This window comes from Cannabis sativa, chromosome 9 (assembly GCF_029168945.1).
Source record: "Cannabis sativa cultivar Pink pepper isolate KNU-18-1 chromosome 9, ASM2916894v1, whole genome shotgun sequence".
Classification (NCBI taxonomy): domain Eukaryota; kingdom Viridiplantae; phylum Streptophyta; class Magnoliopsida; order Rosales; family Cannabaceae; genus Cannabis; species Cannabis sativa.
In genome coordinates this window covers 510871-532611 of record NC_083609.1, presented here as the reverse complement: position 1 = coordinate 532611, position 21741 = coordinate 510871, and the positions used below count along the sequence as shown (strand labels likewise).

Genomic DNA, 21741 nt, shown 5'->3' with positions numbered 1-21741 from the left:
AGTTGGTTATAATAAAAAAAATCTGTCAAAGATTAAGCTCAGGGTCCTATTACCATTTTGAAAAATACAAGGTCCATTTTATCATTTAACAAAATAAAGAGTCCATTTAGTAACTTTTGTAAAACACAAGGTCCAAAATGGTATTTACGCTACTTTTTATTTATTTTAATTTTATTACATAAAATAAAAAATATAACGACAATTTTGTCATTTAAAATGTCTTACAAAATAACTATCATATATTATAGTTTAATTTAAAAGAACAATTTAGCTAATTTAAATATTCCGATTACGTTTCCAAATAAAGTGAACAAGATTAATTACTATCATTCCATTTCTGAAAAGAATTAGTTAACAACATATTACAAATATTGATTATAATTATTCTTCATAATCTATTATATTTTTCTATTAGTTTATTCCAATTCCGAATACTGCACAGTAAACATGCTATTAGTGATAACTTTTTAGTCACACCATAAAAATTTTATGATTAAATTAATGTGATTTTTAGTCATAACAAAAAATGTGACTAACACATAATATATTTAGATATATAAGTTGTTACTAATTTAGTTTTAATCACAACAAGTATTGTGATTAAAAATAAATTTAGTCACAATTTATTGTAATTTTTATGACTAATACATTTAGCCACAAACTTTTTAATGATAACATAAGAATAATAATTTATAATTAGTTATAACTTTTTTAATTTTAATTAAAATTTTTATTTTGACTAAAAGTAAGATTTTGTTTTTGTGAGTTAAGAACCACTTATATATTATTAGTTAATAAAGTGACAAAATACACATAAAGTCTTGAAAGTCCTGTGAATCGACCATATACCATGAATGTGTAGATATCAATGGTGGCCTAACTAGAATATACTTAGTCAAACTTAATTAAGGTGGTGTGTAGATATTATTACTTTAATTTGTTTCCTAATTAAATTTTATCATCACTATATTTGGATATTTTTGGTAAACTTATTGTAAAGCCCGCTTAGTTAATTTGGAAATTATCAGTTAATTATGATTAATTATGAAATTAGTTATAGCTATTTAAATAATTTATTACTGTTATTTATGGAATTCAGAAATGCATGGTTATGTTATTCAGTAGTTTTCATATTTTGCATTTCCGGTGCCCGGTATTTTGGAACTCGGCGTTTGGCTCAGTAGAAATCACAACTTAGTATGTTAGTAGTTTGGGGACGGGTTTTAGACATTGGGAATGTCGGGAATGGCCGGGAATTTAGAATTTCCCAAAAATACCCCTTTAGTATGATTTATGGGATTTTATGGTGGAGGGGCAAAATGGTCTTTTTGCCCCCTTAGTGTTTTGTCTTCTAGTGGAATTATTATTGAAAAAGAAATGTTTATTTGTTTAATTGTTGGCTGAATAAAATGGGATTATATGGCTTTTATTTCATTTTTCCCAAACTTAGAAAAAATTACATTTTCTCAAAGAAAACTCTCTCTCTCTCTCTTTTCGGCCATTTGAGGCAGCAAGAAGGGTGATTTTTCCTCTTCATTTTCAAGTGATTTTCAGCTAGTTAGAGTGTTCTTAATTGAGGTAATTCTTATCTAGCTTTCTTTCTTTGTTTTCTTTAAATTTTGATGTAAAAGATGGGTAATGCATGATGAATTCTGTTGATGTTGCTGCTGTAAGTTGTCTTGATTTTTATAGTTTAAAGCTTGTTAGATTAGGGTTGTTTAAGTGGTTTTGAAAGCATGTTAGATAGGTTGTGCAAAGCTTTAAGTTTTCTATGCAAAAAGTTATGATTTTTGAAGAAATGTTGTGTAATCTGTTACTATGTTGTTGCTGTTGTTCTTGTTTGTTTTCAGAAGCTTATTCATGCATATTTAGGTAGAATTAACCAGGTTTGATTGCATGTTTGTGAGATTTGCTCAAGTTTGAGTTTAGAACTCAAAGCTTGAGCTTTAATGGCAATTTGTGTATCTGTGATTTCTGGGTTAGTTTGATGCCTTGGATTTGTTCTTTGGGGTATTTAGAGCAGGTCTGGAAGGTTTGGAATAAATTGGGTTTGATTTGGTTGAGTTAGGAATTTTTGAAAAATTCCTGCGAGGAACCGGAATTCCGGTTGTGCAACCGGAATTCCAGATGAGGGTCCAGGAATTCCCAGAACCGGAATTCCGGTTGGGCAACCGGTCTGCCGGTTGGGGAATTTTCAGAACCCGTGTTTTTCCTCGTTTTTATGTTTTAAGGGGTATTGCCATGCTTTTTATCGATAGGGAAACTTTTAGTTCCTAGTTTAAGTCCCCGGGAAGTGATTTAGCGTCTCACTTATAGCGTTGTGATTTTTATGGTTTAGGAGCCAGTAATCCGCCACTCAGCTAAAGTTCCAGTCAAGTTGACCGGCACACCTGAATTCGGAATCCATGTAAGATTAGTATAACAGTATGCATATGTAGACTACATGTTTAGCGTGCATGTAGGAAGCCTGTTAGATTGCATTAGTTATGTATATTGGCTTCGAACCATCCAACCCTGTCACGTCGGTACAGGCTGGAGTATGACCAGCAGCCGGAGTATGACCGGTTCGACCGATCAGGCTGACATTTGGTTGGTGGTTCCGTGCTATTGAGCTATCCCGTCGGTACAGGCTGGAGTATGACCAGCAGCCGGAGTATGACCGGTTCGACCGATCAGGAGGATACTTGTCAATAGTACCGTCCCTGTGAACGTTCAAAACTCAGTACCATGTTAGACATGGCAGTAGTGGCTCAGTACCATGTTGGACATGGCAGTAGCGGGACTCAGTATCGTGTTGGACACGGCAGTTAGAATTATGTATGAGTATTATTATGCTTTTCTTACTGAGTCTGTCGACTCACAGTTTACGTTTATGTGTAGGTAAAGGCAAGGCTAAAGCTGATGGGCCGTGAGTGAGCTTGTGAAGATTGTACATGTCGGGGCGGTTAGGCCTGGAGCGTACGATCCTCGGGACAGCAAGGCTGATTTTTGTAACTGGTCGTTAGACGGCCTTTATTTTATGTAACAGTTAAACAGTTAAAACTTTTTGTAAATAATTTTATAATCGGGATCCTGAGTCTTTTGTAATATTGTTTTATAAGTTTAATTAAAAAGCAAAATTTTAATTAATCACGTTTTTCCATAAACTTCGTTGATTAGCAACGAGCTGCACAGTACGTTTAAAAATCACGTAATACGCCTATTGTAGTTAGGGTGTTACACTTATACCAAATGTTTTTTTTTTAACAAATACTAAAATATTTGTTAATATCAATCTTAGTTATTTTAAAATGTACTCATATTATATTATTTTATCTAATAAAATATTTAGATTAATTTATTAAGTGTGATAAATTATTAATTTTGTTAAATTATAAAATTACAAAATGTGTAGATAATAATTAAAATTAGAAGTTGCAAATAATCCTTTAATTGATCACATGAATATATAACTCTTTCATCTTATTTATCACTTTATTAGTAAAAAATATTATATACGAATTGTGTTTGAATATGAAAATGAATGATAGCTATTGATAATATAACTGTTAGAGATTTGATTTCAACATTTATAAATTGTTCAAAATCAATTGGAAATAATTTGAAACACTTTGAAATTTTTTTTACCAAATCTGAAAAAGTTGGTAAAACATTGAGAGCAATTCTAATAGCTTAATTAAATAACCTCAAAAACACCCAATTAATACCACGAAAGTTTATTTTATGAACACCCACTTTTGACTTAATTCTAGGTAAATATTTGTTGACCCATTTTCATGAAATTCCTAAATATCATTTAATTAATTGTAACTAATTAAATCATATTTATCTGTATTAATTTTTTATTTTTTGAAAATTATCTGTATTAAAATTTTAGTTCTTTATATTTTAAATGTACTTTTGTTATCATATATTATATTATATAATTTAATTTTAAATAATAATAATAATATAATTTAAATATTTAATTTGGAAAAATCATTAAAAAAAACCTAATAACAATATAAGTGGAGTGAATTAAACCATAAGAAAATTATAATCTACTATTCAAAATATAAATATATTTTTTTTTTCATCAACAAAATATAAGTAGTGTAAGAAAAATGCATAGTATACTTCTTAAAAAGAACTGATCTGGAACAACTCTAATTTATTTTGGTATTTAAGAGAGTATTTTTAATCTTTTTATTATAATTATTTTATAATTTTGTATATTGTATTTATTTAGGACTACTGTAAATATTAAAAAACAATCAAAATAATATACAATGCAAAAAATAAGATTCAAACTAAGGGTTTGGCATCCAATCTAATTTTTTTTTCCTCATCCAATCTAATCCAATATATTAATAATTGGATTTAAAAAATTATCACCCGATCCAATCCAATTATTAGACCTCAAAATCTAATCTAATCAAATCCAATTACTAATTGGCTTGGATCGATTTTTTAATTGGATATCTAATTATATTAACTTAACAATATGAAGAAAAATATCACATTTTATTTAAGTTTAATACTTCATAAACATACTATCGTTATAAGTGCAATGTAGCCAAAATTTTTAAATAATTAAAACAACAAAATTTTTAAGTAAGAAAATAGAACAAAATATTTTAAAAATAAACACACAAAACAACCAAGTGTTACAAATTCAACAAAAAAAATTTAATTACTATATATTATATTTTTTAATATTTTTTATTATATAAATAATTTTTTAATATATATAAATATAATTGAATTGGATCGGTTTTTAATTAGATTTTGAGATTGATATCCAATAACCGATCCAATCTAATTAGAATCCAACTTTTAGATTCTAATCCAATCCAATTGTAATTAGATATCCAACTTTTTGTAATTGGATTGCATTAAATCGGTTCAGTTCAATTGGAATAGATTGGATGATGCTCACCCCTAGTTCAAACAATTTCTTATTTCAATGTACAAGGAAAAATAATCACACGTATATTAATTAAAATATTTAAATTTTATGCCGACTGCCCTTTGTGTAACTCTGGTACTGAAACTATTCAACATGCATCGGTGGAATGCTCGTTTGCAAAGGCTACTTGACATCGCAGCATAGTGGACGTTGGGGCTGGGGCTGTAACGTTCAGCAGCTGGTTGTTGGGAATTTTCACCAGGGGGCACGAAATTGGAATGGAGGAAGCGGCGATGGTGAGTTGGGCTCTTTGGCGTGCGCAGAATGACTTTGTTTGGTAAAAAAAGAGTTGGCTTCCTTCAAATATTGTAACATCAGCTAGAAACATGCTTGATCAATACAAATTTGCTTAGGAAAGGAAGGGCCTTTCGTTGTCTCCTTTGAATGATGGGGACGGAACTGTGAGCGTTGGATTGCACCTGTGTTAAACAAGATTAGAGTTAATGTTGATGGTGCTTTATTTGAACAATAGGGGTGGTTTGGAGTGGGCTGTGTAGCTCGAGATCATCATGGAACCATGGTAGAAGCTTTAAAAAAGAGAAAGGTTGGGTATGTCCAACCTGAAATCGCTAAGATCATAGGCATCAAAGAAGCTTTGAGTTGGATTGCGACTCATCCCTGGGACAATGTAGTATTAGAAACGGATAGTTTGGTGTGTGTCCAAGCAGTCCAAAGTAAAATCTTTATGTCCTCACAGTTTGGTCTTATTGTTCAAGATGTTAGGAATTCACTTTTAGCTTTATCTTTTGTTGAGTTATGTTTTGTTAAACGATCTGCAAACAAGTTGGCCCATTGCTTGGCAAGAGACTCTTGTTTCTCTACAGGTTGTACGTTTCAGTTGGAGGATTGTTCCTCTAAGGAGTGTTCTATTGTTTTGAACTAGTTTAATATTTAATAAATCTTCTGATTAATTCAAAAAAATATATTTAAATTTTATTTTTAGCACTATAAATTATTCGATATTTTTTTAAAATTTACAAAGAGTGATCAATCATAAATAATTATATATAACTTACACAATTATTAATAATAAAAAAAAAAAGTAAAAAAATTCTTCAAGTCACTAAAACAATACAAGTATATCAAAACGACCATATTCTAGAGAATGTAATATAAAATTAGGTAGTAATATAAACTTCTTTGTTGCCATTTATACTTTTCGACAATTAATAAAGTCACATAATTAAACAAAATAATTATAGGAAAAAAAAAAAAAAAGAAGAGACTGAAGTAAGTATAGTTTGACTTCTCTTCACGTGAGTAATGATCACATTAATATAGTAAAGTTTTTCTTTCTTTCTATAATATTAATATCTATTTATTTTGGCTTTTCACCTGAAAGTTGATACTTATATCATAACGAAATGACCAGGTAGTTTCCTTATAAAAATTGTTTAATTATTCATTTTTATTTAGTATATTAGAATCACATTTAATTAGGGGATTTGTTAGAATTTGAGAATAAGGTGAATGTGGTTCTATCTCAAAATTAATTGGTAATGGGAAGAGTAGCTCATTCATCTTATATATCACAACTTATTTCCACACATTAGCAATGTGAGACTAACTTTAATACACCCTCCTCACGTTTGAGCCTGGAAAGTGTGAGTATAACGAACAACCCTTAAAAAACTACAGACTCGAACGTGACATTTGAAAGAATCCCACTAGGCCAAATATCGGGAAATTTGTGGGTGTACACGTCGAGAAATTTGTGGATTTTAAAACAAGTCAAAGACCCCAACACTAGAAATTGGCACATATTGGCCGAAATGTTCCAAATGGAGGTTAAAGGGGAGACAACAGAAGTATCTGTTTGGACCGACAATACTTTGACTTACAACAGATCACAAACGATTTTTGGGACCGGTGGCAATTTAGGCTCACAACGGATCACGGGTGCTCTGATACCATGTTAGAATTTGAGAATAAGGTGAATGTGGTTCCATCTCATAACCAATTGGCAATGGGAGGAGTAGCCCATTCATCTTATATATCACAATTTATTTCCACACATTAGCAATGTGGGACTAACTCTAATAGGATTATATAATGCAAATTAAACATGGCAAAAAGAATTTTTTTCCCCTTTCGGTGCTTTGCTAGGGCTCGACCTTTAGTTTCTCTGTGGCTATGACAAGTCTGGGTAGACCAAAGAAGGGTGTCGTTCAGGGGGTGAAACGAAGTAGGACCAATCTTTCTTCCCCTTTAATTTTGCATTTAGAGAACATTAGACAAAATTTGAGCTCTAAATTTGGAGAATCAAAATCATGAGAAACTAAAAAAGGCCCTGGAATTAAAATAGATATAGCTGATGTTACAAAAGAGATTCAATATTGGGATTCAACACTTGTTTGTTATGTATTGGGTGCTAATCCTTCATTTAGCATTTTTTTGCTAATATGATATGAAAAGATAAAGGGTTACACAATGTGGGATTACTGCTAAAGGTATCCACATTGTGCGTTTTACTTTTCTGGCAGAGAGGGATGCAGTTCAAAATTGAGGGTTCTTGTTCTTTGATAGGAAGTCTATTATTATGAAGGCTTGGGATCCCTACACAGACTTCTCTAGGGAAGACGTGCAGTCTGTGACTGTGTGGATTCAAATATCGAGATTGGATATAGAATATTGGGGGGGGGGGGGGAATAAACTCTTTTCAAACTCACAAATCAGTTGGAGACACCAATTATATGTTAGATGAGGTGACGAAGAACAAGGATAGACTTAGCTTTCCACGAGTTATGATTGAGGTACAATTGAATCAAGAGTTTCCAGATGAAATTGCTTTTACTAATGAGCTAAATCAAGACATAATCTTACCCGTGTAATATGAATGGCTACTGATTACTTGGGAACACTGTCATGGAATGGGGCATCACAAGGAAATATATAATAAACGAGTAGAGATGAAGCAAGAATGGGTAGTGAAGAAGGCAGTAGAAGATGTGAAGGGAAAGGCAGTGGAGGAAAAAGATAGTAAAGGTTTTTAACAAGTTAAGCAAATGGTAAAATTGGTTCGGGAAGAAGGTCAGGACACAATGGCTCTAAAACTCAAATTTTGTTCAAACACAACAGAAAGCAACAAATCAACCCTAAATCAACTTAAATAATCACAAAATAACCTTTGAAATCATAGCCAACATAATTTTAAACTTACAGAACTCTAACCTCAAAATTGCATGGATACTTAATCTTAAAATCATAAAAAAAAAAAAATCAAAGAAAAGAGGGAGGGACCTTGATTACCTTGAATTGGTTCTAAAAGATCCTACCAACACCAGCTACAACACCCAGAAATTTAGTTGAAAACCCAAGTTTTCTGCTGGGTTTCTTGAGAGGTCGAGAGAGGGGGAGTTGGAGAGAGGGAGGGTATAATTTGTCTATTTTTGTAAAATGAATAAATCCAATATCAAATATTATACAATAAGGGATCGTTTGGTACACCGTATTGTAATGTAATGTATTGTATTGTGTTGGATTGTATTGTATTGTATTAGTATTATTTAATACAATACAATATTTTGTATTGACTTGTATAAATTAATTGTGTAAAGTTATAATATATTTTTAATACACTCGATCCCAACACCAATTACGGGTCTGGGTCCTGGGTACCAGGTCCGGGTCCGGGTCTCGAGTCCCGGGTCCCAGGTCGGGGTCCGGGGTCTGGGTCCAGGTCCAAGTCCGGGTCCGAGACCGGGTTCTAGTTTGGGTCCGGTTCCTGGTTCACGCCTCGGGTTCGGGTCTGGGGTCCAGGTCTGGGTCCCGAGTCTGGTCGGGGTCCGGGACGGGGTTCGGGTGCGGGTCTGAGACCGGGTTTGGGTTCGGGTCTGGGTCCGGGTCCAGGTTAAGGTCCGGGTCGGGGTCCGTGTCCGGGTCCGGGGTCCAGGTCCGGGTCCAGGGTCTAGGTCAGGGTCCGGGTCCCAGTTCAGAGTCCGAGTCTGGGCCCAGGTTCGGGCCTGCGGTTCGGGTCCGGGCGTGGGTCCGGGTCCAGGTCCGAGATTGGTGACCCCAAATCTTTTTTAAATATTATAATACAAGCTAATACGGACATTTATTATGTATTAAATAATACAACATACATTGTAATAAAAAATTTAGTTGTAATAATTAATACAATACATTGCTTAATCCAAACATAGTGTTATTTTTTATTTAATACAATATGACCCTTATACGGCGTACCAAACGAGCCCTAAATGAAATTAAATTTATTAAACAAATATTAATCCTCTAAATCACTAAAAGACAAAAGCTAACTAAAGGCAAAAGACTATTTTGTCCTTGCTCCACCAAAAAGTAACTTTGCCATCTAAGGGCATTTCGGTCAAATCTAAAACTACAATATTCTCGACATTCTCAATGTTTATCTAAATTGCCAAACTATTTTTAAAATACTAAACTATAAGAAAAGTCACTCTACCGGCCAAACATTGCGTTCCACTGTTACCGGGCATAAAATACGAAAAACATAAAATTTCACATATAACATAAATAGCACACCTAGAATTCAAATACATCTCCATAATCACGTAAATCATAATTAAAAGTTTAATTTTGAATTAAATCTTAATTATCTGCTAATTCTCATACTAAAATTTAAGTGGTCATTACAATTAGGCTTGCGTGACATCATCAATCTGTGTGATCGATCAACCAGGGCAAAGTGGAAATAAGTTTGGGGTCCCAATTTCAAATAATTTTTGAGTTGGTTATAGTACTTAGCTGACTCAGATTATTTTCCCACATTCACCATCAAGCTATATAAAGATGAAAATGAGTGAGAAGAAAGGTCGATTCCCCCTCTAATTCAAATTCTTTGTTTTCCTTCTTTCTCTGATAAAGCTTTTTGACTTGAGCATCAGAGTATTTTGTAGGAAAACCCTCCGTGCTCCCAACAATCTAAACAGAGAAGAAGATTCAGGAATCAGAAGAAGATCCAAGGGAATCATAAAAGATTCAAAGGATATAAGTATCCACTAAACAAATTTTTGAATTAATTATGTCAATTTAAAGGTATAATATTATGACGGTAGATCTCATGGGTGGACAATACTGTAAATACGCTAGCTCCCATAAGTTTTATATTTTACACTAAGAGTGTTCATTGGATCACATCTAATAGATTTGGACCCAACCGATCTAATTCAATTATTTATTAGATATTGGATTTTTTCATCTGATCCAATTCAATCGAATTGAGTCATCTGATACGATCTAATCCAATGGATATATTAAATTGGATCGGTTCCAACCATTGGATGCATTAAGTTTTCTATTGGATTGAATCCATCCAATTTATTTTAGCTGCCATTTAAGTTAATTTAATTAAAAAGAAATATATATATATAACGTAATTTAAAATTTAATAATCCAACATACATAATAAATATTAGTTTAGTACAACTTAATTCTTAGGATCCCATAATAAAACTGCTAAAAAATAAAACTTATTCAATAGACATTAATAATTTTATTAGCATTTACGAATATGAGAATTAACATTTGATATCTAAAGTTTTTTTCTTTAATCTCATGTATTAAATATATATTAAATTAATTAATATATTTTTTTAAATAAAATATATTAAATATATAAAATTATAAATGTATTTTAAAAATATATAAATATAATCAAATGACCATTGGATGATAATTTGATCGGTTTGGTTATCAATTGGATCGGATGTCCCATCTAACAACCGATCCGATCCGATTGGATTTTCAAACTTTACATCCAATCCGATCCAATTATGATTGGATATCCGATTCTATTAGATCGGTTGAGACATGATCGATCAATTATAATTGAATTGGATGATTTTCTGTACACTCCTATTTGCACTTTATTATAAGAGTAAATACTATTTTGGATCCCGAATTTTACAAAAGTTACTGATTGGATCATTTATTTTGTTAAATGTCAAATTGAACCTTGTATTTTCTAAAATATTACTAAGTAGTACCCTAAATTGATTTTTTTTTTTTTTTTGTAAAATTAAATTTCATAATAACCCAATATATATAGAGGTATTATGATAAAACTAGTCACGTTTTTTACATCTGTTTATACTAAAAATTATCTTCAAGTTGAATATATTAAAAAAAAAAATTTTACAAAAATTGAAGTGAGTGTCATATTTGCACTATTTTAGAAAATATATTGTCTATTTTGTCATTTAACAAAATAAAATGTCTAATCGATAACTTTTGCAAAATAAAGAGTTCAAAATAATATTAATCCTTATTTTTATAAGGCTATTTTAATATTAATTATTTTTAGGTAATTAATGAGAAGATAAATCAAAAATAATATTTATAAAATATATAAAAGTAGTTAGATGAGAATAAATTATAAATTTCTTCTAGAAATAGAGAACTTATAAAAGTGATAAAATATCTTTCCTAGAAGCTACATATATATTCTCAATATAAATATATGTTTGTGACTCTAAAAAAAAAAAAAGAAAAAATTAAAAATTAAAAAAAGTGTATAATAGTAGTAATGAAGAGTCACTATTATGCAATAATATCCATTCTTTTTGGAGGACTTTCATAAAGTTGATCAAATTAATTGAGATTTTCTTCTTCATCTTATTTTTTCTTTTTCATTCTATATAGTTTGATTTGAATGACTTTTTTGTAACATTATTCTGGTGATATCAGGCTTCAAGGGGGCATGTATATAGACCATTCAAACCTATCAATTTCAATTTATTTAATTAATTGTGATAATAATGATTTTAAATGGCTTTGGATTATTTAAGATAGTGATGTTTAAGTAAGTACTACTATACTATTACCCAACTCACACTATAATAATAAATACAATATTATTCCACCAATAAACCTCACAATAGTAATTAAAATATTATTTAATAAGTACTAATAGTGTGTGCAGTACTAAAATAATATTTTAGGTGACAAGTTTTCACATGAATCTAGTTATTTGTATATATATAAATCCAAATAAATAGAGACGTAAAGAAAATGCAATTGATAATGAAACTCCAATTGAATTCCTACTTATCTATGTAAGAATACTCTACTAGAAAATAATCTTTAATTTATTATAATAAAATTAAGTCTCGGTAATTATAAATAAATTTTAATTAAAAAAAGTATATACTTTCATATAAAAATAATTATATATCTAAATAATATAATTTATAAATTTATTTATGTAACCCTAAACCCTAAAATTAAATAATTTTATTCTTACATCACAGGTATAAAAATTAAATTTACTCAAAAAAAAAATTATTATAAAATATAAAATATAACAACAATAGTCGGCCCTAATTCTAACCCTAACTATAACTATATATATAAATTGTTTTTTTATTTTTATTTTTATATTTTAAAACTTTTTTTTTTTTTTGTATTTTTACTGAAATCCAAGTAACCAACGAAGTAACTTAAATTGCAATTAAAATCCATAAAGCAACCCACATGGAAACTACCGCAGCAACCCAAGCTGTAAATTTAAAAAAAAAAATAGTATATGAGATAATTTCATCTAATATATAGGGAATTACCCCATATATTATGTTAAATTTTACAGTTTGAGTTACTCCGGTAATTTTTATGTAAATTGTTGTGTGTAATTTAGGTTACTCTGTTAATTTCTATATATGAGTTTCTATGTAAATATTTGAAAAAATAAAAAAAAAAAGTTTATTTTAAGTGTAAAATTATAAAAACCCATTAATAAATATTGGTGTATATAAATAATTATTTATGCATGGCTCAGATTTGCTGAGTTAATTAGGGTTTAATATAAGCCATACATACATATAATTAATTATAATTATATGTGTCGACAGAGAGGAATTGTATGCTATGTATTATAGCCAATTTAGATTAAAGATTGGTCCTTATTGTCCATTGAGACAGAGACATGCATTTTGTTCCAAAGCTAGCTAGATGCCTTAGACCATGTTATTAATTAATACATTATATATATACATATATATATTCACTATAACACGTGCAAATTACGTATAATTATTTCTTTAATTAAGTTTCATTAAGTAATATTAAGTGTAATATATATATGTTTAAACTATTTTAAGTTAGGTAATATATTTCTTTTAATTTTTAAAATGAGATTCAAGATTTTAATCTTTAAAGATTTTTTTAGCTATTGCGGCTATATTAGTATACCATTTGAACGTAATTATACATATATACATACTTTATATGTACAACAAACCTAAGTAAGATATTGTAGTGAATCAATGTGTGCTTGATTGAACATAATTGTCTCTTATTTTAATTCAAAGTTAAATCAACAAATATAAAAATATCTACAATATTTTAAGTATTTTAAATTAAAATTCAAATTTTTTTATATAAAATATTTACATAATTTTTATTTTTAAATATATATAATAATATTATAAAATTAAGGGTAAATACCATTTTGGACCTTGTATTTTGCAAAAGTTACTGAATGGACCCTGTGTTTTGTTAAATGACAAAATAGACCCGGTATTTTCCAAAATAGTAAAAACAGGACCCTGAGCTTAATTTTTGACAACTTTTTTTTAATATAATCAACTTGAAAACAATTCTTAATACGAACAGATACAGAGAATATAAAATAATTTTGTGATAATACTTTTAGATCGGATTATAATTAAATTTTATTTTGAGTAAGTGCTGTGTGTAAGTGCTCACCTATGTGTACAAAATTAAGTAACTCTTAGGTCCCGAATCCAAATCTCATAGTTACACTTTACGTACAATTTTAAAAAATTTTCTTATCCTACACTTCACTTCTCATATATTTTATAAAATTTTAACTAAAGTTTCAACATATAACCTCTCAACTATAATATAATTTGCATGGTTGTCCAAAATGTATTTCTTTAAGAATAAAGTATGTATGTTGGTCAATATTGTAATTAAAATAATTATATAAAAAAACCTATATATATTTATGCATGAATACTATATATATATATAAATAGTTTTTGATAATTGATCAATTAGGTGGAAGAGGAAGTTTCCCATGCACCAACATATAATATTATACCTCACATCATGCATTTATTTTTCTTAGAACATAGAAACACTAATTATTCTTACCGTTAAGTATAAACCCATGTGCTTATGTAGTATATCCAAATCCAATAAGAAAAGTTAAAAATAAAATACAAGTCTATATTATTTTTATTATATATGAAATTTTTTAGGTAAAATCATCACTTTTTTATGTAGTGACATTTATTGTTTCGGTGTTTAAAAAAATTAAAAAATAACAGTATATATATAATAGAGCTATAGTTAATTATAGTGACATGATATAAAAATATTAAAACATAATTTCTTGAAATTCCAAAAATAAAAAACACTACAATAAAGACAAAAATAATGTCCCCTGTAAAAAATCAAATTGAATATATAATACTATACAACTTTGAATCTTCTCTCATATAAGGGTAAACCTTCATTGATTATTTAATTTATCATAATAAATTATCAGATTATATTGACTATTCAAAGAATATAATGATATGATAATATACTTAAAACATATAACAAAATATTACACTGTATACAATGTGATGTTTTATATATATATTTTTTTTATTAAAGTCTTTAACATTTTAAAAAAAATTAAAGGAAGAAAGTATTAAAGTCTTATTTTAAATAAATAAGCTATTATTATAGATAATATATATTTACATATAGCATTACTTATAACATCCACACACAATATTTTCACTAAAAAACTTTAAAATTGATGCCAAAAGAAAAATAAATATTAACTTAAATTTATTCTATTTAAGTTAATATCCTCCAAAGATTATTCAAAAATAAATAAATAAAGTCATGGCTCACGTTCATTATCATCAACATTGGCCCACGTGATTGCCACGTGTACACAATTAAAGGTCCCTTGACTAGTCACTGACCCCTCATGATGCCACGTAGGACAAATGAAATTAATGACGTCACTACTATTTGGCAGTCTGACCTGGCCGCCTTACCATTCTCTTTCAAGCCTTTCAATTGACCCATGTGTTGAAATTATCCTTATTTTTGTCAAATTGCAAATGGACCCCACCAAATATATTTATTTATATAATATAGCCACCACACCCCGGCGGCTTTTACCGTTTTACCCTTCTTTAACTCTCTAAAATTCCAATTTTACCCCTCTCTTATTTTTTTAGTATAAATATTTAAAGGCAGAGCATCCAAATTTTGCTTACTCAAAAAAACAGAGCAACCTGAAAAAACAGAGTAAATTTTATTGAAGAGAAAAAAATGGAGTCCTCTTTCTTCACCTCTAAATCTTCCGATTTATCGCCGGAATCTTCCTTCGGTTCACCCGAACCGCCTTTCGGTTGGGATTCAACCGAAAATTCTCTCCCTTTCAACGAAAATGATTCCGAAGAAATGCTTCTCTATGGTTTACTTTCCAACACAAGTCAAGAAACATACAAAGCAATAGAGAGTCCAACTAAGGAAGACGAAGTGAATTCTAGGAAGGAGAAGTCGTACCGAGGCGTTCGGAAAAGGCCGTGGGGGAAATTCGCGGCCGAAATTAGGGATTCAACCCGACATGGAATTAGAGTTTGGCTTGGAACATTTGATAGTGCTGAAGATGCAGCTTTAGCCTATGATCAAGCTGCTTTTTCGATGCGTGGACCCGCAGCTATACTCAATTTTCCCGTTGAAACGGTTAGAGAGTCTCTTCGCGAGCTGAATGGCGGCGGTGGTGGTGGCGGTGATGACGGGTGTTCGCCGGTGGTGGCACTCAAAAGAAAACATTCAATGAGAAGAAAAATTGTGAACAAGAAAAGCAAAGAAAGGGATTTGAGAATAGAAAACGTGGTGGTTTTTGAAGATTTAGGAGCAGACTATTTAGAACAGCTTTTAAATAATTCAATTTAAACAAAAATATTAATCCAAAAAAATTATATAGTACTTTGATTTTGATCAAAGATTATAAATCTGTTTTTTTTTTTTTTTCAGTTAGATTTTTGTTGAAACTGAGATGTTTGAAAAATCTGTAAAATCAATCCAATTTGGATTTTTTTTCTTGTACATGTATCTATCTATCTATTTAAATTAATTAATTATTAAATTATACGAGCTATTATGTTTTGACTCGTGTGTAGTGAATAGTTAATTATATATTTTAGTGATTAGGTAATAAATTAAGGACGAAGAGAATATTCCATTGAGTAAAATATACTAATATTAATTTTATATTTTTGTGTCTATATACAAACAAACAAAAATTGTCACCTAAATCATATCCTTGTGGATAATATTATGTCTAAAAATTCAAACTTTACTTGTGGATTGTTCTTGGTTTGGCTTCCTAATAAGGGTCTTAGACCTCTTAAGTGAAGTTTTAGAAGAAGAAGTAAAAAATAGTTAAAGTGGTTATATGATTACAACTACTTTCTAGTTTGGATTTCAGTTAAGGCGGGCTAAGTCCGCACTTAAGGTCCACCCAACTCAAAAAAAAAAAATTAATAATTTTTAAAAACTCTACATTTATTTATAATTTTTTTATAAGACTCATTTAATCTCATCTCAAAGCTCGATTTTTGCTCGTAGTTAAAAATAATATAAAATTTAAGATTGATGGGACTAGTGTTGAAATCATTTCATTATCATGCAAAAATAAATAAGCATATTATTATTTTTCCATAGATTTGTTTTTTTTTTTAATTTATTATGACCATAATTTAGAAACAAAACCCTTTGTTTTAAATATTAATTGTGATTAAATTAGCAATTAGTGTCCATATTTGGAAGGTACTATAATAGTATATAGCTATTAGTTCTATAATGGGAAAAGAAAAATCAAAACTTGCTTAGTAGTAAATGACAAAGATACCCTTCCACAACACATGCACAAAAGAACAAATAAAAAGATTCGGATTATTAATTAATAATAGATTATTATAAATATAATATAAATGAATAAAAATTAAAATATTAATTTAATTGATTTGAACACAATAGTACATAGTCCAAGTTCAAACCAAGTGAACCTATTCTTATTTTGGTCTTTGTAATTTATTGACTAAATATCTACTACTTATGACCAGTCTAATCTAGTTCATTGTAATTAGATGAATATATACAATTATCATAAAAATTAATTAATTAATTAATTTACCTTACGTGAGCCATTATGTTTAATATAATCTTCATTAATTATCCTTAATTTTTTTATTCTTATAAAGCTACCAAATGATCCATCCACTATTATTATATATATAATTTATACTTATTAGATTTTGTGTATATAAAAAATATATAAATATTTTTTTTATTTTATATATAAAAGTATTGTGTTAGTGGCCACCGGACACGGGTAACCTATGCAAATATGTCACCTTCCAATATTTAGAGAATTATTATATATAAGCACTAATACACTAGTTTTTATTTTGTGAGGGACTAAATTGTTATAAAAAATATTAAGATTATTTTAAAAATATACAAAAAAAAAATTAATAATAACAAAAATAAATAAAATTATGGTTGTACATAATTTTAAATATTTTTACTTTTATGTCATTTTCTTGTTGTTAAATTTCTCAAAAATATTTATATTTACTTTAAATAAAAATTATAATCGTGATTTTTTTTACTATTTTTAAATTAAAATATATATAATTTTTACTATGTAATTTTTTTACCACATCACAATATATATAAGTACACTTAATTATGTATTATTATAATAATGATATCATTAACACCTTATGATTAATGCTTTTTTATTATTTTAAGTGATCCAAAACTTAAGATTAAAACCCTACATTAATTGAATGAAAAATTTCGAATACGGTAGTGTTTTTCTTCAAATAATATAATAATAATAATTGTCAACATTTTTTTTACATATATAAATAAAGTTAATTTCTCTTTTTTTTTTTTCCGAATAAACCAAATGAATATAAAAGTTATATTATCATTAATTAGTGATTCATGGTCGTTGGTCTAGTTCTTTCAATTTTTACGAAATAAATAATTGAGAAAGTTTCAACACGTGCATGTAATTTAAAGTATACTACAACAACGTTCTAATATATACGTTAAAAATATATAATATAGGATAAGTATACAATACATTTTTCAGTTTAAAAGAGTGTTTAATCCTTGATCTGTTTCGATACATATTTAATTTTTTGTATGATTGTATATATTATATTATTTAGAATCCCTTGTAAATTTTCAAAACATTTTAAATATTTTATAATACTAAAAATAAAATTTACATATTGTGTACACGTTACTGTTTTCTTTTATGCGCATATTAAGTAACAGGAATTAAATTTTATTTTCGTCATTATATTTAAATTTTCTTAAAATTTATAAATAGTCTTAATTAAATAATTACATATATGTACATGTGTATAATATATGTGGCTGCAATGTTGGTTTTATCATATTCATAATAATTACAATAATTGTTAATATATAATAATTAAATTATTTTTCATGCTAAAAATATTAATAATCATATGAAGTTTGGTGGTTGATTAATATGGATACTTAATAAAGGACGTCACGTGATATTTTTCTGTGTATATATAAATAAAAAATAACAATCAATGCAGGGTGGTGGTCAGATTCCAATTAAATAAATCAAATTGGAATTATCATTTTAAAAATGAAAAATTATTACAAAGTGATCAAATAGTTTATATATATAATCACCAGAGGAAGCTTAATTAAATGCCACGTGGAACGAATTAAGGATTAAATTAATTAACAATGGTATATAATGATTTACTTATATATTATTTTATTAGTAAATGGATTTTTCATTAACATATGGATCAAGTGAACTTGGTCACTTTTTCAGAACCAAAACCAGTTAAATGCATTCAATTATACTTGACTATTTTTTTTTTCAAATATTATATCTATGTATTCGATTTGTTTAATTAATTTTTAAATTATCAGGGAAAAAAAACAATAAAAAATCGTTTATTATATTGTTGTATGCTTAGAAGCTGACATAACGAAAAAAAAACATGATTTTATTTATTTTTTAACAAAAATAAATTAAAAAGTGTATGATAGGCACTCTTCTATATAACTATTTTACACAAAAAACACTAATTACATATTAATATGAATATATATATATATATGTCATTGTTTGTAACTAATCAATTATTTAATTTAATCTAGTGTGTCAACCATTACGTTTTTTAGCACATAAATACAAAGATAATACTTTTTAAGGCTAATTAGTAATATTTCTCCTTGAACTTTGACATGTACTAAATTGTTCCTAAACTTTTTTGGCTGTTAAAAATTCCCGTGAACTATTAAGATTGTTAGATTTAAGGACTTTTGTCTAGTTTTAGTAAAAAAAATTCTAACATGGATGAAAATTTAGGGGGCATGATTTAGTACGTATCAAAGTTTGAGGGACATGATTTGGTAGATATCAAAGTCCGGGGAGCATGGTTTAGTACATAAACAATCACTGAAACAGCAAAATTGAATGAAATTAGACAAAAGTCCTTAAATCTAACAATCTCAATTGTTCAGAGGGAATTTTGAACGGCAAAAAAATTCAAGGGGCATAATTTAGTACATTTCAAAGTTCAGTAAGAAAAATTTCTAATTAGCCTATTTTTATATATATGTTGTTATTATAGCAAGGATTTAGAAATGAAATATATCTTTTTAATTCATTATCAATATTGTTGGCACTAAGAAAGGCCAATTAATTTTAGGAAGATAATTAAGCAACTTAATTTCAACTTTGTAATTAAATGACTTAAATTAATTAAATGAATATAAAGCTTTTTGGAAAATTTTACAATGTATGCACCCCTAATTATTTTGTCATCCGAAAAAAAATTTTAGTTCATTTTTTTATATTCGTGTATATTGTAGTTATTTAAGATATTTTGTAAAATTTTGAGAAATTAAAAAAAATTTAACACGTCAAAAATAGGAGATTGGTACATATGTTTAAGGTATTATTTTATTAATACTTAAAAATGACAAAAACATTTACAAAAATATGAATTTACAATATTTATTTATTTTTTTATTGATTATGTTTTTTTATACAAAAATTCAAAAAAAAACATAATTTTTACGATACTGTTATATTATATTATATTATGTTTTCACGTTGTGAAAATAACAAGAAAAAAAAAATAAATAATATCAGTAAAAATGTAAAATAAAAAATCTGTCAAAAAAAAAAAAACAATTTATGGTACTTTGTGTAAATTTTCATATATATGTTTAATTGATTCAGTTTTCTTGTAATTAAATTTAAAAATTAAAAGCTCAAAAACTTTTTTTTTTGAAGAAGAAGTTATAAGTTTTATGGATTTTTATACTTTTTTTTTTTCAAAAATATGGCTTTTTCTTAAAAATTATTTTATGGAAAATATCAAAGAAAAAATTAAAAAATATGAGAAAATCAAGTAAGGGTAAGCATATACCCTCATGGTAATCAGAGAGGTAACTAGATACCTTATGCTATTTTTCCATATTTTCTTAACTTTTCTTCTAAAATTTTCTTATAAAATAACTTTTTTGAGAAAAAAAATAATATTTTTGCAAACATAAAACTGAACACGTGATATGTCCAATTTTGATGCAAGTTTTCCCACCATTCAAGAATTTGGGCCTTCTTCCTACAATGAATTGGGCTTTGGTTTGGCCCATAAAGTTACAAAAAAGACTTCTTTATAATTGAATATGCAGTCCAGATATAAAATAATAAAAGAAAAAGAGGAAATTACACTTTATACCCTTTTTATATTGTTCTCTTTAGTTTTTACCCTCTTTTTTAAAGTCTATCATTTTTACTTCTTTTTTTAAACATTGTACCAATTTTGCCCCTGTCACTTCAAGATACTCTCCATGTGACTCTCTTATGTCAGGGTATTTTAGGTACAATACATATAAAAAGAGGTATGTTTCAAATAAATATAAAATTAGAGGTAAATTTGATTAATTGATTAATAAAAGTAGTATTTTTCAACTTACACCAAAGAAAGAGCTATTAAGAAAAATTTCAATTGGGCTTTGAGTCAAAGCTTGAATTTTGGACTGAAAATCGTTGCTAGATTAGAAAATTTCAATGGTGGCTTACTTTGAGCAAATCTTACTTTTATTCGTAATAAAATTTGTAATTAAAAGTAAATAAATTATACTAATTATAAATCATTATTTTTATATCATGACTAAAAAACGTGACTAAAGATATTAGGCACAAAATCATAATTTGTTGTGATTAAATATATTTTTTAGTCACAATACTTATTGTGACTAAAATTAAATTTGTAACAATTTGTATTTAAATTCTATGTTTTAGTCACAAGTAACTTTTTGTTGTAACTAAAAATCACATTTAATCACAAAAAATTTATATTATAACTAAAATGTTGTCTCTAAAGATAAGTTTTTTTTTTTATAGTTAATATGTATAAAACCTAACCTCATTGAAATTAGGTCAATATTTCTATAATTAATTAAAAATAAATCGTTAGATGACATTAAAATTAATGATCACAATTTCAATAAGAGGGAGAACATATACGTACTCATAATATCAAATAAAGTTCAAATAGATTTATATGGATAATCTCATGATCTTCAGCTAATTTATCATTAAAACCGATCGAAGAAAAGTACAATTTAAGATTCAAATACATTAATTCCATGAGTCGTATTTAAGTAAAAACAACTCTTATTTTCTAGAAAATCAACAGCCTATAATCTCATGTGCCATGAGATGGCACAAGAAATTATAACTCATTAATTTC

The 21741-nt window shown here is 27.9% G+C and overlaps 1 protein-coding gene across 1 annotated transcript; it reads left to right on the top strand.

The window, feature by feature from the left end:
* Positions 1 to 15159: 15159 nt before the first annotated feature.
* LOC115723050 (ethylene-responsive transcription factor 1B) lies at positions 15160 to 16073 on the top strand. Its single transcript, XM_030652454.2, has one exon. It carries the CDS (start codon positions 15230 to 15232, stop codon positions 15857 to 15859), a length of 630 nt encoding a protein of 209 aa, XP_030508314.1. The 5' UTR covers positions 15160 to 15229; the 3' UTR covers positions 15860 to 16073.
* Positions 16074 to 21741: the final 5668 nt, after the last annotated feature.